This window comes from Callithrix jacchus, chromosome 8 (genome assembly GCF_049354715.1).
Source record: "Callithrix jacchus isolate 240 chromosome 8, calJac240_pri, whole genome shotgun sequence".
NCBI lineage: Eukaryota > Metazoa > Chordata > Mammalia > Primates > Cebidae > Callithrix > Callithrix jacchus.
Window position 1 is genome coordinate 99,071,811 of NC_133509.1, and position 18,862 is coordinate 99,090,672.

Genomic DNA, 18,862 nt, shown 5'->3' on the forward strand with positions numbered 1-18,862 from the left:
TGTCACCCAGACTGGAGTGCAGTGGTGTGATCTCAGCTCACTACAACCTCCACCTCCCAGGTTCAAGTGATTCTCCTGCATCAGCCTCCCGAGTAGCTGGGATTACAGGGACCTACCACTACGTTCAGCTAAATTTTTGTATTTTCAGTAGAGATGGGGTTTTCACCATGTTGGCCAGGCTGGTCTCGAACTCCTGACCTCGTGATTCACCTGCCTCAGCCTCCCAAAGTGCTGAGATTACAGGCGTGAACCACTGTGCCCTGCTGGAGCGGGCTATTCTTTCAAACATAAAACTTCACAGAACAATACAGCAAAACTTGTATACATCCTCGTAGATTCAAGAAAGGAACAATCTTTAACTGAGCAACTACTGTGCATCAAGCACAATGCCAGGCCTTGGGCTACACAACTGAATAAGGTTCAACGTCACCTTCAGCTGTTTCCTCCCCATCTCTTCTCTGTCATGTCTGTTCCTCCTTCCAAACTTTGTTTGATTTCCCCTTATCCAGGGATGATCTTTTTTTTCTCTCCTTCCCTCCTTTCCTATAAAACATGGTATTTTTATTGTATGTGTCTCATGTGTGGTGTCCTATGCTCTCCTGCCTAGATAGCTCCTCACAGGCAGTCAGTGTGGTGCCACATCCAGCTTCCTGCCATCTGACCACTGGCACTCATAGCTTTTGAATTGTTGAACGGTGTTATAGCAAGAATAGTTTTTTTTCTCCCTTCCCATCTCAGGTTTCAGATGTAGACATTGAGCTGCCAGGAACATTAGTCACTGTCAAGCCTTCACCGTTTTTAACCTCCTACCCACTCTCCCTACCGTGCTTTTAAGACAGTAGCTCATAATTGATCACTCATTTTCTTATAGTGTAATTATCTAACAGGCGATAAAGAAATTGCTCTCCTACAACTCCTCACTTCGAATACTTGTGATATGACATTCAAGCTCAGTCTGTTTAAAATCTAGCATCTTCTGTCTCATATTTCTGCTTTTGGCATTTTTTTTTTTAGATTAGATGTGAGAGATGGAGAAGAAAAACCTGGGTAGGGATCTGGAGTCTTGAGATAGGTAGGAAATGTTGAGTTAAACATGAAACTTGCCATCCTGTTCACACTGATGATTCCTTACACAGGCAATAAAATATGGATAAAGTTAAAGCAGTATCTTCCCTCCTGGTCAACAGTGTTTTTACTGGTCTTGGGCATATAGGCAAATGGATACTGATAAAGCTGGGTGTTATTGTTTCCCCCAAAGGATGGCGGAATCACTCAGATACAGACCAGCAAATGGGCTGCAGGACCTCAAGACTGCTATTTGCAAATGTTCATTTTGAAAGCAACATATTCTACCACTGAGCTGCTTCTTGGTTCATAGCTTCGATTATTTAAATAGTTTGCATGATCCACTAGTTTGCGTGATAACATTGTAAGTCACTTGCAAAATTATACGAATGAATCAAGATGTGTATACCTTTTTCAAAGAAGGAATATTTTTAAAGATTCAAGTGCAGGGCAGAAAGTATTGGCCAGAGAAACACATAAAAGTGTTCTTCCCAGTTGGTTTACTAAAGATAATTTGAGAAGGGCCAGATCAACAGTGTTTTATTTGGAAGGGTTAAAAAGAGGGAACCGATTCCCTACCCTACTCCAGTCCAGTCTCAACCTATCCAGTGTAGCTGCTTCTGTATTGGCCTCTATTATTAGGGTCCCCAAATTAAATGTAAAAGAGCTTACAGGGCTTAGCTGGAATTTTGTACATGTAATTTCCCAAGGAAAGAGAAGTTCTAAGACTAGGGGTAGATAACCAAAACATTTGCCCATTACTGAAGTTATATACTTAGGTTGAATAGTGGTCACTTTTTCCACTGACCACATCATCCTCTCCATGAAGCACTGCGTAGTTAGCAGTCCTTCGTGGATAGGATGATGTCCTACAGTTAGTAGTGTCTCATCAGTCCTGATAGAGTGTGGTTTAGGAGCAAAATTGAACTCATCCAGTGCTGTGTTTAGTCATGTAGTCAAAGATATGTGTCTCCTATCTATGGAAAAACTAAAATGACTAACATTAACACATAGAAATAGCTGCAGTGAATATTTCAAGCTAACTACAGTGTTAAGACTACTGAAACAGGGCCGGGCGCGGTGGCTCAATCCTGTAACCCCAGCACTTTGGGAGGCCGAGGCGGGTGGATCACGAGGTCAAGAGATCGAGACCATCCTGGTCAACATGGTGAAACCCTGTCTCTACTAAAAAATACAAAAAATTAGCTGGGCATAGTGGTGTGTCTGTAATCCCAGCTACTCAGGAGGCTGAGGCAGGAGAATTGCCTGAACCCAGGAGGCGGAGGTTGCGGTGAGCCGAGATCGTGCCATTGCACTCCAGCCTGGGTAATGAGCAAAACTCCGTCTCAAAAAAAAAAAAAAAAAGACTATCGAAACATTTTCAGAGGGCAAACCTCTGTCTATATTTCCTTGGAATTTTGAGATGACTCTAGGAGTTGTGAAAGGAAATGTTCTGTTGTAGTTTGCTCTTTATAATCTTCTAGAAACCTGAAACCACCCCCAACGAGTTGTGTTTACCAGCTCCTTCTACTCCATATAAAAAATAGCTTACGTATCTGTGGTGGGAAGAGAAACTCTTGCATTTGGAGACTACTTTTTCAGTTTCACTGTGTACATTTTCTCATTTTGTCCTCAGCAAGCTTGTGATAGGTAGTGTTAAGCCTTCTTTGCATTTTGGACTTCAGATGAATATGGAGCCCACAGGAGCTACAGAACTTGTTTTTTTTTTTTTTTCTCGAGGTGAAGTTTTGTTCTTGTTGTTCAGGCTGGAGTGCAGTGGCACAATCTCAGCTCACTGCAGTCTCCACCTCCTGGGTTCAAGCAATTCTCTTGCCTTAGCGTTTAGAGTTTGGGATTACAGGCCTGCACCACCATGCCTGACTAATTTTTGTATTTTTAGTAGAGATAAGGTTTCACCATGTTGGCCAGGCTGGTCTCGAATTCCCGACCTCAGGTGATCCACCTGCCTTGCCCTCCCAAAATGCTGGGATTACAGGCATGAGCCACCACGCTGGCTCTAACTTTTAATAACAGAGCTGATTCTACAGCTCATCTTTTAATTCTGGCTTCTTGCCTCCACCCTGGAGCTTCCTCTCTCATTTGTGGTGATCTGATCAGAGAGAAGTGGTGACGCGGTTAAAACTACCAGATGCAGCCCGGGGAGCCTTCTTGCTTCGAGGTCTAGGCCCGCCCCAGCCCCTCCCGGAAGTGCACTGAAGCCAAGTGTAGGATGTCCTTTGTGTGAGTGAGCAATGATGCATCATTGGTTTTGTTCTCTTGAATAGCAGCTATTCTTTGCTGGTAAGATTTGTAGTTGTTCTTGTGTCCTTTTAAGGGAAGTGTAATTATATTCTTTGCCTTTAGCATACATTTAAGTAGCTGCATCTTTGGAACTGGATGTTGAATTGTTCCTCCAGCTCACACATGGAGCTCACAAAATGCTGACAGTTGCTGTAGAAACGATATCTGGCAGCTGTGACATAGTTGGAGCTTTGTGCACCCAAAAAATTTCCTTTGTAGGCTTTGGCAAATTAACATTTTAAAAGGTGCTCATTATATACTGGGTAGTTAGTTTTAAGAATAAAAAACAGTTGGTATTTTATTTGCCACCTGAGGAACTACAAAAGGATTCTCCGGGTTCTGAAAAACCACTTAACACGTCTTGTTAATTTGTGCAGGTAAAATAATTTTCTCCCTAAGAAATAGCAAACACCTGTCATTCCATAGCTTTTAAGTGAAGTAAGCACTGGAGCCTGATGGGACTAACACACCCTAACATTCTGCTGAGTATAACTGATCACAAGGATTGTGATTCTGAGATTTGGCTTTGATTTCTCCCCACTTGACCAGATGATACAAAACGAAATGGGAAGAAAGTTGTGGGTGATGTGGCATACAACGAGGCCAAAGAGAGAGCGCGTTTCATCACTCCCGTTCCTGGTGGCGTGGGGCCCATGACGGTTGCAATGTTAATGCAGGTACTTGTGAATAAAAGTTTCTCTAATTGTTCTGAAAAGCTGATTGAGTTTTGCTGCTTTTCTCCCCAAGTAGAAATATCAAAAACCTACTCAGAAGTAAAGAAAAGATGTGGATCTAATGAGAAGAACGAAAGATAAGAACAGAGAAATAATATCAAGCACATTAATATAAAAAAGTAGGGATGGAATAATTCTAGTCTCCTTTGGGATATAATAACTTTGAAAGAAGAAAAATGCAAACACACTGGCTTGGCCTGGTCTGTTTTGGTTTGCTTTCCCCTTCTAATGAGCACCAGCCGACAGGGACCAAGCAAGTAGCCCCACAATGTGTTAGGTGCCTGTTGACTCTTAACTCAGACTGAAGCTCTTGGTCATAGATGGGTCTGAAGCAGTTCATTTGTGATTGAACTAGAGTGACCTGGAGCTTGAAACGAGATGAGGGTTAAAATAATCATCCCTCTTTTTTTTTTTGTGAGACGAAGTCGGGCATGGCTGCCCAGGCTGGAGTGCAATGGTGCGATCTCAGCTCACTGCAAACTCCCCCTCCTGGGTTCAAGCAGTTCTCCTGCTCAGCCTCCCGAGTAGCTGGGATTATAGGCGTACACCACCACACCTGGCTAATTTTTTTTGCATGTTTAGTAGAGATGGGGTTTCACCTTGTTGGTCAGGCTGGTCTTGAACTCCTGACTTTGTGATCCGTCCACTCGGCCTCCCAAAGTGCTGGGATTACAGGCGTGAGCCACCGCGCCCGGCCTAATAACCACCTCTTCTAAGTTCCATTTATTTCATTTTGTTTAGAGCACAGTAGAGAGTGCTAAGCGTTTCCTGGAGAAATTTAAGCCAGGGAAGTGGACGATTCAGTATAACAACCTTAACCTCAAGACGCCTGTTCCAAGGTAAAAATACAATTTTACTGATTTAAAACTTTGTGAATTCCTGGTTTTTAGTTGACAGATACCATGGGTACACATATGCTCCCTCCTAATGCACGGTCGGTGGTTGGGGTTGGGTTAGGGGCTTACTACTAGTGTGGGATTAATTTAAACTCAATGAATAAACATTGATACCAGTTTTCTATGTTTCCAAAGTGACATCGATATATCACGATCTTGCAAACCAAAGCCCATTGGTAAGCTGGCTCGAGAAATTGGTCTGCTGTCTGAAGAGGTAGAATTATATGGTGAAACGAAGGCCAAAGTTCTGTTGTCAACACTAGAACGCCTGAAGCACCAGCCTGATGGGAAATATGTAGTGGTGACTGGGTATGGTTGGTTTTCTTTTTTTTACTATCTCCAGTAATGGGTATAAGCAAGGGGTATGGTTTTTATTCATGTTGCCATTGAATCTTAGTATCAGTCCTGATCATTATTACCAGGTGTTGCATTTGCACTTGGCACATGTATGTAGAGGTGCCTTTAATTTGATTTTAGCATTTTCACCCATATTTGATTGCATTTGATCCTTAAAGCAATCCTGAGAGGTAGGTAAGAAGAGATTATAATCATAGATGAGAAAATTGGTCAAGGTTATCCATCTAGTAAGTAGAAGAATTCGGTCTTAAAACCTGGTCTTAAGATAGAATCACCTTTTTGAACCCGAAATTCATTAATTTGTTGGATCTACTAGACATTCATTTTTATTGCTGGGCTAAGTTATATTAAAAAGCTAGTATTTGAGAATATAAATGAGAAATTAAAATTATAGCTGTGTCTTTTCACAAGATAAGGTATATTTGCTTCTTACAGCAAGAAGAGCTAAAATACAGGAATCTTTTTTTTTTTTTTAATTTAAAGTTTTTTTAAAATTACAACTAAGATTCTTAAAAAAGATATCTTTCAGGACTTGTTTTGCCTTTTTTCTTTTTCTTTAAGAGATGGGGTTTTGCTGTGTTGCCCAGGGTGGAGTGCAGTGGTACAGTCATAGCTTACTGTAGCCTTGAACTCCTGGGTTCAAGTAATCCTCTTGCTTCAGCCTTCCATATAGCTGGGACTACAGGCATACACTGCTATGCCTGACTTTGTCTTTTTTAATCTTTAGATTAAGAGTCATTCTCTAGGATCTGCTCGGTATGACTTAGTGATTCAGAAACATGTAATTCTTTAAGTAAACCTTTTTCTCTTTTGCTTTCATCTTGAAGAATAACTCCAACTCCCCTGGGAGAAGGAAAAAGCACGACGACAATTGGGCTGGTGCAAGCCCTTGGTGCCCATCTCTACCAGAACGTCTTTGCATGTGTGCGACAGCCTTCTCAGGGCCCCACCTTTGGAATAAAAGGTACTAGTGAGACTGGATTGTGGGTGGGGACGGGGCACCTGCTTCTCCTTCAGTCCTCCCAGGCTTACACAACCTCTGATGCTTATGGGGTCTTCATCTCATTTGGACACCAGGAATGTCATTCTCACACACCTCTATAGTCATGCTTTTGATGAAGGCTGTCGTTGGATCTCCCCAACTCCCTCTATCACTGTAGGCCACTACACAGGGATTCTCTGGGATCTGTAATATGTAGCTGGAGGTGCTTTTATTTGACCCTAATAGTCCATTGTCACAGTAATAATAAAGGTAATTGTAGCTACTGATCATCTTGTTGACACTCTAGAGACAAAGACAAACCCCACAGATGTTTCACTCTGTTGAGAATAAGAAAAGCCTTCCCTTATTGAGTATATGCTTTGTGCCAGATATTGTTCTGAGCAGTCTGTGCATATTATTTTATCATCCAATTCGAGATAGTATTGTCACCATTTTACAATAGCAGCAACTGGGACTTCAGAGGTGACTTGGTCAAAGCACCTGTATTAAGTACCAGAGTGATTCTTCTATGTCGATTTCAAGCTCTAAACTATTACTATACTTATACTTTACCTTGAGATTTTTATTCTGCAGTACTACAAACATGCCCAGGCTGGAATGCAGTCCTGCCATCTCGGTTCACTGCAACCTCCACCTTCTGGGTTCAAGAGATTCTTTCTCAGCCTCCCAAGGAGCTGGGACTACAGGTGTGCACCACCACACCACACCTGGCTAATTTTTGTATTTTTGGTAGAGATGGGGTTTCACCATTTTGGCCATGTGGTCTTGAACTTCTGACCTCAAGTGATCGACCCGTCTCAGTTTTCCAGATTGCTAGGACTATAGGCATGAGCTGCTACATCCAGCTGCTATCTTAATTAAAGTAATTTTTATTAATTATGAAAGGTTCTTAGAGTTAGCTTTCTCTGCTTGGTGACAGGGATCACATTCTGCTTGTTCTAGCAATTACTGCAAATGTTGACACCAGGTAGACCTTCACCCTTCCACTCACTTACTTACTTATTTACTTACTTACTTACTTACTTACTTACTTACTTATTTATTTATTTATTTATTTAGAGATGGAGTCTCACTGTGTTGGACAGGCTGGAGTGCAGTGTCATGATCTTGGCTCACTGCAACTTCTGCCTCCCAGTTTCAATCGATTTTCCTGCCTCAGCCTTCCGAGTAGCTGAGACTATAGGCATGTGCACCATGCCTGGCTAATTTTTGTGTTTTTAGTAGAGATGGGGTTTCACTATGTTGGCCAGGTTGGTCTTGAACTCCTGACCTCCATGATCTGCCCGCCTCGGCCTCCCAAAGTGCTGGGATTAAAGGCATGAGCCACTGTGCCCGGCCTACCCTTCCACATATTTTATAAATGTACTCATTTAGTTCTGCTCTTGAGCTTGTCGTAACAACCCCCTTTCAACTTCATCACGAGCTATTCCTTGTTCTGCTTGTTGAACCCATTATTTTTCTTTTACACTTATTGCAAATTGCCTCACTGCATGGTCTCTGCCTCACAAAAACAAAATATGTATTAATATATCACTGGACTGGGTGCAGTGACTCACACCTGCAATCCCAGCACTTTGGGAGGATGAGGTGGGTGGATCCCTTGAGGCCAGAAGTTTGAAACCAGCCAGGCCAACATGGCAAACCCCATCTCCATTAAAAACACAAAACTCAGCTGGACATGGTGTGTGCTTGTAATCCCAGCCCACCTCCCTCCAGGCTGTGCAACAGTCTGAGACTATCATATATTAATATATATATATATATATATGATTTACATTTATTGCACTAATAATGTAGTAACATGGACTTTTTTTTTTTTTGAGATAGGGTCTTGCTCTGCCGCCCAGGCAGTTGAGTGGCATGACCATAACTCACTGCAGCCCTGATCTCCCAGGCTAGGATTACAACCATGCTTGGTGACCTGGACATTTTCACCTGGCTTTTGGTTAATACAGGTTGAGCATCAGAAGTCTGAAATCGGAAAGGCTCCAAAATCCTAAACTTTTTGAGTGCTGACGTGGTGGTCAAAGGACATACTCATTGGAGCATTTCAGATTTTTAAATTCTGGATTTGGGATGCTTGATCAGTATGATGCAAATATTCTAAAATCTGGAAAACAAAATCCCAAATCTAAAACACTTCTGGTCCCAGGCATTTTAAATAAGGGATACTCAACCTGTACTCCAAATATGCCAGCAAAAATCTAGCAATTAGGTTGCTTTCTAACAGCCTAATCAATTTATATCTATTTAGGAAACATTATTTGGGAAAAATTATAGTCTTTGTTGTAGGTGTATGTATTTTAAGTATTTCTGTTTTAAAAGCCAAAGTAGCTTCATAAAAGTAGGAAATTGAACAGGTTTGCCTTTATGTAACTGTCAGCTGGGTCTTTTAACAAATGCTGGTAACCACAAGGAACCTATTTCTAAAGATAATAAGTAGGTATATATATGTTTGTGATTTTGTCATTTAAACTTAGGTATCAATTGAGAAACTATTTAGCATTAGAAAACACTTGATCAAAACTGTCCAAATAATCATAAAAAGTAAATAAAGAAATGTGCTTACTAGTTATGAAAATCCATTTGCATGCATTTGATTTCTAAGTCATTCCAGAGGTATGCTTAACTGAGTCCCTACCCTTGACCTGTCCCCTAGGTGGCGCTGCAGGAGGCGGCTACTCCCAGGTCATTCCTATGGAAGAGGTAAAGTATTCTGGGATTTGACTGATTTAGATTTTCCCCATCCCCCATCCCCCCTGAGACAGAGTCTTGCTGTGTTTCCCAGAGGTGGAGTGCAATGGTGCAATCTTGGCCCACTGCAACCTCCGCTCCCTGGGTTCAAGCAATTCTCCTGCCTCAGCCTCCTGAGTAGCTGGGATTACAGGTTCATGCCACCACGCCCTGCTAATTTTTGTATTTTTTGTACAGATGGCGTTTCACCATATTGGTCAGGCTGGTCTCGAACGCTTGACCTCTTAATCTGCCCACCTTGGCCTCCCAAAGTGCTGAGATTACAGGCATGAGCCACCGCACCCAGCTTAGATCCTTTATTATAGTTTTTTCTCTCTGGAGATTAGCCTTTTTTTGTACAGCTCTTAGACAAATGACTTGTTTCTAAGCAGAAGCAACACCTAGGGGGAAAACATCTTAATTTGCAGACTTGTGACACAGCTTGGTTTCAAACTTAGGCTTTCAGTGTTAATGATCATTATAAACAACTGACCAAATGTTACATGGTATTTGGAGGTACCAACACAGGGAATTCGGAGTAGTAACTGCAGAAATGGGAACAATGCATAGACATAGGCTTGGTGCTGCTCCGGCATACACCTCTTTGCTGTTTCAAAGTGTCCCCAGTGTTGCACTGTTGATCCAGTGGCATGGTGTTTGTGGTCTCTGGACATCTCATTTTGGAAAAACTACACATTCTATATTTGGGAGGAGATTCTTCTGGGGACAGATAATTTATGTTTTCTTTTTCTTTCTTTTTTTTTTTGAGACAGAGTCTCTCTCTGTCGCCCAGGCTGAAGTGCAGTGGTGTGATCTTGGGTCACTGCAACCTCCACCTCCCATGTTCTCCTGCCTCAGCCTCCCAAGTAGCTGGGATTACAGGTGTGCGCCATCACACTTGGCTAATTTTGTGTTTTTAGTAGAGACAGGGTTTCACCATGTTGCCCAGGGTGGTCTTGAACTCCTCAAGTGATCCACCTGCCTCAGCCTCCCAAAGTGCTGGTATTACAGTTGTGAGCCAACGTGCCCAGCCAGTCATCTATGTTTTCAGGAACTCCCTATGTTGGGTGTTTGTCTACTAGCTGGGCTGCCATCAATATTTCACTTTTTCTTTTTTTTTTTCTTCTTCCTCCGTTGGCACCATCTTGGACTTTTTGATCTCCAACCTTCAGTATTTCATTGGCTTTAAAATAGGGATTGAGCTTTGCAATAGAATGAAAGTTGGAAAGATATAGAGCAGCCGGGAGACTGATGTGGCTTCTGTTCTTTTGTAGTTTAATCTCCATCTCACAGGTGACATCCATGCCATCACTGCAGCTAATAACCTCGTTGCTGCGGCCATTGATGCTCGGATATTTCATGAACTGACCCAGACAGACAAGGTAGGATGCCGAAGCCGCTTGAACCCCATTGAGCACTTTTGAAAGTACTGATGTTGGTTTCTTGGGTGCTGAGGATGCAGGTAGCAAAGCAATGGGGTTCCTCTCATTTTAAAGCCCCCTTTTTTCTTTAAGGCTCTCTTTAATCGTTTGGTGCCATCAGTAAATGGAGTGAGAAAGTTCTCTGATATCCAAATCCGAAGGTTAAAGGTAAGCTTTTTCCTTCTAGATTTTTTTATATTGTGTGGAATCTGGAATCTGATTATTGTCTAGGACATAAGAGTCTCCTTGGAGTAGCCTATTTTGTGTCAAGTTACATCAGTAATTATAGTCTTAAAGTTACGATATACATAGCAAAGATTAATGGTAGAGGTTATTTCTTGTTTATAGATTAGAAGTGGCTAGTCTGGAATAAATAGAACACTGACAGCCTGCTCTCAGCTAAGAAGAAAACTGACACTTCCTTTATAACATGAACAAGAGTCAGGATGCCATTGTGGCAGCATAGCAGCCTTTGGAGTTTACATCATTGGGACCCTAAGCAAATTTGTTAAATAACTTGTTTCTCCATTTATTTACCTGTAAAACAATACTTGCCTTTCCCTGAATAGTTAAGGGTCTGTGTTAAAGAGTTAAAAGCAGCCAGGCGCGGTGGCTCAAGCCTGTAATCCCAGCACTTTGGGAGGCCGAGGTGGGTGGATCACGAGGTGAAGAGATCGAGACCATCCTGGTCAACATGATGAAACCCCGTCTCTACTAAAAATACAAAAAATTAGCTGGGCATGGTGGCACGTGCCTGTAATCCCAGCTACTCAGGAGGCTGAGGCAGGAGAATTGCCTGAACCCAGGAGGCGGAGGTTGCGGTGAGCCGAGATCACGCCATTGCATTCCAGCCTGGGTAACAAGAGCGAAACTCCGTCTCAAAAAAAAAAAAAAAAAAAAGAGCTAAAAGCATGATTATATCTATTATTTGAATTTCTGTAACAAATATACAGTTAGTAAGCATACACCATACCGCCTGACCCAAAATCTTACCCAAAATAAATGAAAACTGTGTTCGTATCAGAATCTGTACATTAATGTTTTTAGCAGTGCTATTAATAATTTCCAAAAACTGGGACTAATCTAAATGTCTTTCAATGAATGATTAAATAAACAAACTTGTACTTCCATACAATAAAAATAAATGAGCTATTGATACAGGCAACAACTTGGATGAATTTCAGTGGCATTATGCTGGGTGAGAGAAGCCAGTCTCAAAAGCTTCCATATTGCCTGCTTCCATTTATATGATATTCTCAAAATAAAAGAAAGAAAACTATAGTGCTGGAGAACAGATCAGTAGATGCTAAAGGTTATGGATGAAGGGGAGGGTATGACCATTAAGGAATAGCAAAAGAGAGGTGTTTTGTTTTATGTTTTCTTTTTTGAGACAGGGTCTTTCTGTGTCACTAAGGATGGAGTGCAGAGGCACAATCACAGCTCACTATAGCTTCCACCTACCAGGCTCAAAGCAATCCTCGCATGTTAGCCTCCTGAACAGATGGGACTATAGGCGCACACACCACCACACCTGGCTAATTTCTTATTTTATTTTTTGTAGAGACCATGTCTTGCTGTGTTGTCCAGGCTGGTCTCAAACTCATTCATTCATTCATTCATGACAGAGTCTCACTCTGTCACCCAAGATGGAGTGCAATGGTGTGATCTTGGCTCACTGCAACCTCTGCCTCTCGAGTTCAAGCAACTCTCCTACCTCAGCCTCCTGAATAGCTGAGATTATAGGTGTTTGCCATCACGCCCAGCTGTTTTGTATTTTTGAGATGAGTTTTCAGCATGTTGATCAGGCTGGTCTCCAACTCCTGACCTCAGGTGATCCCCACCCCCCATGGCCTCCCAAAATGCTGGGATTACAGATGTGAGCCACTGTGCCCAGCTTGTTTATTTATGTTTTTGAGACAAGGTCTTATTCTGTCACCCAGACTGCAGTATAGTGGTGCAACCACAGCTCACTGCAGCCTTGACTCCAGGGCTCAAGCGATTCTCCCACCTCAGCCATCTGGATAGGTGAGACTACAGCTAGGCACCACCATGCCCTGATATATATATTTTGTAGAGATTGGGTTTTGCTGTGTTGCCCAGGCTGGTCTCAAGCTACTGGGCTCAAACGATCTGCCTACCTTTGCATATCAAAGTGCTGGGATTACATGCATGAGCCACTGAGCCCAGCTTTTTTTTTTTTTTAAAGAGATGAGGTCTCCCTCTGTCACCCCAGCTGGAGTTCAGTAGCATAATCATAGCTTACTGCTGCCTCCACTTCCTGGGCTTAAGTGATCCTCCTGCCTTAGCCTCCCAAGTAGCTGGGACTACAGGTGCACACCACCATGCCTGGCTAATTTTTGAAGATTTTTTTTTTTTTTCAATATAGACAGGGTTTCATCATCCTGCCCAGGCTGGTCTTGAACTCCTGGACTCAAGTTATTCTCCCATCTTGGCCTCCCAAAGTGCTGGGATTATGGGCAGGAGCCACTGCACTGGGCCCACAGAGAGTTCTAAAAATAAAATTTCAATATATATTTATGTGTAATTTTACTGAAGAAGGAAAGGAATTTTATATATCTTTGAGCAGCATGGCATGTGTAAGCATTCAATAAATGGTATGTGCTGCTTAGTATCAACAGTAGTACTGGGCCCTGTGCGGTGGCTCATGCGGCCAGAACCATTGTTGATAATAAGCAGCACGCATCATTTATTACGAGGCTGTAATCCCAGCATTTTGGAGACGGAGGCAGGTAGATTGCTTGAGTCCAGGAGTTTGAGACCAGCCTGGGCAACATGGTAAAACCCTGTCTCTTTAAAAAATACAAAAATTAGCCAGGTGTGGTGGCACACGCCTGTAGTCCCACCTACTTGGGAAACTCAGGTTAGAGGATCACCTAAGCTCAGGAAGTTAAGTCTGCAGTGAACTGAGATCACGCTCGCTGCATTCCAGCCGGAGCAACAGACCCTGTCTCAAGAAAAAAAATTAAAAATTTAAGGAAAGAAACTAAAGGCTGGTGTAGTGGCTCACAACTGTAATCCCAGCACTTTGGGAGGCTGAGGCAGGTGGATCACCTGAGGTCAAGAGTTCGAGACCAGCCTGGCCAACATGGTGAAACCCGTCTCTTCTAAAAATACAAAACAAATCAGCTGGGCATGGTGGTGGATGCCTGTAATCCCAGCTACTGGATGCCTATAATTCCAGCTGCTGTGGAGGCTGAGGCAGGAGAATTGCTTGATTGCAGAGGTGGAGGTTGTAGTAAGTCAACATTGTGCCATTGCACTACAGCGTGGGTGACAGAGTGAGACTCCATCTCAAAAAAAAAAAACAAAGGAAAGAAACTATGGAGAAAGTGAGGCTTGCTGGGTTCACTCGGAACTACCATGAGTTAGAAGAAAAGGCTAACAGATTGTAGAAGCAGTTTTTTTTCATTTCAGGATGTGACCTGGGTATATACCATAAATGTGTAAAATTGCCAAATTCTGTGAGTAGGAAAATAAAAACCCTTTTGGTGCTTTTGGGAACAGACAGAAGTCAGTACTTTTCCTACATAAAAAGCATGGAAAAGTGATATATATTAATTTTTATTGATATTTATTTCTGCCCTCCCTAAAATTTCATTTGAATTATTCTCAATTGTCTGACTGAAAAAGCTTTGCACTTTGCAAAATTGCCGTTTCTTTAAATAATTTTGGTTTGGGCCAGGTGTGGGGGCTCACACCTGTAATCCCAAGACTTTGGGAGGCTGAGGTGGGCAGATCATTGGAGGTCAGGATTTCAAGACCAGCCTAACCAACATGGTGAAACCCCATCTCTACTAAAAATACAAAAAAAAAAATTAGCTGGCATGGTGGCGCTCTCCTATAACTTCAGCTCCTGGGGAGGCTGAGGCAGGAGAATCGCTTGAACCTGGGAGGCAGAGGTTGCAGTGAGCTGAGGATGTGCCATTGCATTCCAGCCTAGGTGACAGAGTGAGACCGTCTCAAAAACAAAAAGAAATTGGGTTTGGTAAATTAGGAAGTGCATATGTGTTTTACAACACTTCTTGGTCACTGTGATTCTATGATTATTTAGGTCTAGGCCTAGGGAAATACTTCTGGTGCTCAGTTATAGGGACAAACATGTTAATAATACTTGTGTGAGTAATGTGAAAGTTGCAGATACTGGGAGAAAAGCACTTTTGTCAGACCCACAAAAAACAGCTGGGAGGCACAAAGAAGTGGAGGTTCATACTTACGTGTCTGTGATAAAAACTGTTTGCAAGGCCTGTAATCCCAGCAATTTGGGAGGGCAAGGCAGGAGGATGACTTGAGCCCAGGAATTCAAAACCAGCCTGAGCAACAAAACAAAACTCTGTCTCTACAAAAAATTTAAAAAATGAGTCAGGTGTGGTGGCATGTATCTGTAGTTACACCCACCTACTCTGGAGGCTAAGAAGGCAGGAGCATCCCTTGAACCCAGAAGTTCAAGGTTGCAGTGAGCTATGATTGGGCCACTAGAATCCAGCCTAATTGACAGAGTGAGACCTTGTCTCAAAAAAAAAAACAAAAACAAAATTGTTTCCAAGGACTTTATAAAACCCCACAAGAAATCCCTTCACGTGCTTCACACATCTCCTGCTTTGCACGGCTTGCACATTTCACATGTATAGTTATGTTTCCATGACAAGACTTATCACTAGACATTCTTTAGGATGGCAGTAATTCAGATAAAATGCTCTTGAAAGGACACTTATCCAATAATGGCATCTGCACCAATGAATTGACAACTCTGGCTTTCAGCTTCTGGGAGCAATGAATTATATTTTTTGTTGTTGTTGTTTTGTTTTGCTTTTGAGACAGGGTCTTGCTCTGTCACCCAGGCTGTAGTGCAGGGGCACAACCATGGCTCACTGCGGCCTGGACCTGAACTCTGTTTCTAAGCAGTCTACCTAAAACTCTCCCTCTCTCTTTTTTTTTTTTTGAGGCGGAGTCTCACTCTGTTGCCCAGGCTGGAGTGCAGTGGTGCAATCTCGGTTCACTGCAACCTCTGCCTCCTGGGTTCAAGAAATTCTCCTGCCTCAGCCTCCTGAGTAGCTGGGATTACAGGTGCCCACCATCATGCCCAGCTAATTTTTGTATTTTTACTAGAGACGGGGTTTCACCATGTTGACCAGGCTGGTCTCGAATTCCTGACCTCAGCTGATCTTCCTGCCTCAGCCTCCCAAAGTGCTGGGATTACAGGTGTGAGCCACCGCGCACTGCCGAAGCTTTCCTTCTTTGCTAATAAAAGCTTCTCTTCCCTCATGAGGCATATTTGTGGCATCCCAGGTTATAATCCTCATCTCTCATTCTTGAATAAACTCAACATATTTTTGAGATAATTTTTTGCAATGTCTGTTTTTAGGATGATAGTAGGAAATAACCCCCAGCTTTCACAGTTTCCCTTCTGAATTTAAGATGGTTTGCATTTCCTAGAGGGGATTCTGTTTAGAGATAGGGGTTAAAATTTTTGTTTTACGTTTGTCGTGCTTCTGTTTGTCTTATTTCATGTTTTCATTTTCCTACCCTTTCAGAGACTAGGCATTGAGAAGACGGACCCTACCACACTGACAGATGATGAGATAAACCGATTTGCAAGACTGGACATTGATCCAGAAACCATAACTTGGCAAAGAGGTACCAGAGCAGGATATACAGGATATAAGCAGTGTTTGTTTTGGCTATATTGCACACCCCACACCCTCCAGAAGAGTTGTTAAAATGTGAGGCTCAGAAGCTTCCATACCAGCTAAGACATGACCAAGATGGTGACATTATTTCTTTTTCTTGCCACTTCTCTCAGTATTTCTCATTAGCTCTCATCAAATCTCTCTTTGTTCAGTCAGTTGAACATTTTGCTGGCTATTCAGTGTTGATTGAAATGTGGGTAGTTAAACCAAAAATAACATTTTACAAATTTCATTTTATGGAAAAAGTTTTAGTGTCATTAAGTGGAGAAATTATGTTTAATCACTTCTTGAATCATGTGTGACCTTTATTCTCAGAACTCTTGTGTGGCATAAGTGACTTGATTTTTCCTGTAGTTCTTTAGCTTACCTAATCACTTCTTACTTCATTTTATTAAATTCTCTTATAACGTATTAGGTAGCCTTCAAGGTTTAAATACTTACCAATTTAGTAAGTAGGTTGCCTGGCTTCACTGCCATATGTTACTTTTCTCAGTGCACAACTAGCGTAGCTTAGATTTTACTTTGAATCGACAGTGCAGCCTTCTATTCTGTATCACTGCTGAGAAGGAATCGTCATCCACTCATGCATAATGCAGCTGAAGGCCAATTTACTGAATGTTTTTATGATTTTCATTGACTCAATAGCTGTTGCTAGCTAATGGCATTTTTAAGATGACACTCTTAATAAAACCACACTGGTATTTCTCTTTCTTTGCTTCAATAGCTTTAGACAAAAGGTGTAATATTTTATAAGGAATAAGCTAACGGTCCATTCTGAAAATTTAGCATCTAATTTACTTTTCCTTTGCTTCGTGTCTCATTCATGCTTTCTAAGAAAGTAGAGGCAATCACGCCTATTGACTGGCCAGTGTTTTACAGAAATATTAGTTACATGAAACCTGATACTTTTTCTTTTAAAAAATAAGGGTTGGCCCTAACAGCACATTACAGCAAAAGTGAGGTATGTGTGTGTGTCTGATTGCTATATAAGACACTGTATTGTGATAGTCTTTGTGGAAAATAATTTGGCATGTTATCAAGTGCCTTAAAAATGCTTCTCCTTGACTCATTTAGAGTATGAACTGGGCTTTTTTTTATTGTTCATTTTATGATTTTTTTTCTTTATTTTGAAATTATTTTAATTTTGAAATAGAAAACATCTTGAAAGAAAAAAACCCCACAAAATATATAGGCAAATTTGTACTCTGTGAGCTTCTCATATTCTCATACTTCTTCACCAGTATCTAAGATGAAAAACTCTCTTCCAAAACATATTCGCCACCAGCAATGATGAAATTAATAAGAATATGGATCGATTTCATTTTGTGTTTCTTTGATATTGTTTTGCATTTGATACTGAAATGGCAACTCCTGTTTCCTCTCTATACTCACAGTACTCTCAGTACTTCACTCTGACACCAGATGGGTAGTTTTGCTCTCTCACAACATTTCAATTCTCCAGTGGATTCTGACTATCCTCTGAGTTAATTCAGTTGTGACACTGTCTGGTGCAGATCCCACAGGGGAAGGGCTCAGTCCCACAAGACTGCCCCCACTTCAGACAGGTATCCAAGTCCAGGTTGTCACCTACGCTTCTGACCAATTGGTTATAAGCTGGAGCCTGCCCACAACCCCCTGCTCCGGTTCATTTGCTAGAATGGCTCACAGAACTTGAGGAAGAAGCATTTCAGTTGTGTTTATGGTTTATTATTAAAGGGTACAACTCAGAACAACCAGATGGAAGAGAAGCGTAGGGTGCTTCACTCTCCCAGCACCCGGATGTGTTCACCAGCCCAGAGGCTCATCAATTCATGTTGTTCAAGAGTTTCATACAACTTAGTCTCCATCCCCTAACACCTTACCCAGGGGGTGGCAGATGAGACTGAAAGTTCCAGTCCTCTAATCACTTGGTCTTTTTGGTGACCAGCCCTTTCCTGAGGCTGTCTTGGAGACCTACCGTAAGTCACTTATTAGTGTAAACTCAGGTGTGATCAAAAGGAGTTTGTTATGAATAACAAGACATTCCTATCACACTTGGAATTCCAAGAGCTCTATGAGCCTTGTGTCAGGAACCCATGACAAAGGTCAAATATATATTTCCTATTACACTACACATACAAAAAACCAGAATGGAGGGTATGCTAAAATATTAACAGTAGTCAGTCCTGGGAAGTCATTAGTTGGTTAGTTGCTTGAGCTTTGCCACATTTTCCGTGGTTATACGGTTGCATAGATATTCTGTCATCAGAATAGAAACTATCTCTGCTAAGTGTGCTACATTTCCTAAATTTCCAGACTAGGCCTGGCACCCAGCATGTTTCAGAAGATACTTGCACTTGCCCTGATTTTATGGCTCATATGTTTCTTAGGGTGGTGGAAAGTCAATGAGTCATCATCCCACAGAACAACAACACAAACCTCAGTCTTTTGAAAAAAAATGTAGACTGCTCTGTTTTTCTTATAATATGGAATATGCTTTAAAATAGATTCCAGATTTCTAGTTAACTGTTTGTTCTCTAGATGGAATAAAACCAAGCCACCCCACATTCCTTTGCTTTAAAAATAAGTCCTGTGTATTTATGGTATATGAACACGATTTCTTAACTTTCACACATATTCTAGCTTTGCTATCAAATTTGAAGTC

The 18,862-nt window shown here is 41.8% G+C and overlaps 1 protein-coding gene across 2 annotated transcripts in view; it reads left to right on the plus strand.

The window, feature by feature from the left end:
* The window catches only part of MTHFD1 (methylenetetrahydrofolate dehydrogenase, cyclohydrolase and formyltetrahydrofolate synthetase 1), a 71,854-nt gene that overhangs the window by 31,087 nt on the left and 21,905 nt on the right, over window positions 1-18,862 (plus strand). For both annotated transcript variants that reach the window (XM_009006152.4, XM_035260705.3), the window contains exons 9-16: window positions 3,916-4,043; window positions 4,842-4,939; window positions 5,132-5,305; window positions 6,181-6,317; window positions 9,016-9,062; window positions 10,364-10,471; window positions 10,604-10,678; window positions 16,063-16,165. In XM_009006152.4, coding sequence (XP_009004400.1) covers window positions 3,916-4,043; window positions 4,842-4,939; window positions 5,132-5,305; window positions 6,181-6,317; window positions 9,016-9,062; window positions 10,364-10,471; window positions 10,604-10,678; window positions 16,063-16,165 — 870 coding nt within the window. The remainder of the gene's footprint in view (window positions 1-3,915; window positions 4,044-4,841; window positions 4,940-5,131; window positions 5,306-6,180; window positions 6,318-9,015; window positions 9,063-10,363; window positions 10,472-10,603; window positions 10,679-16,062; window positions 16,166-18,862) is intronic.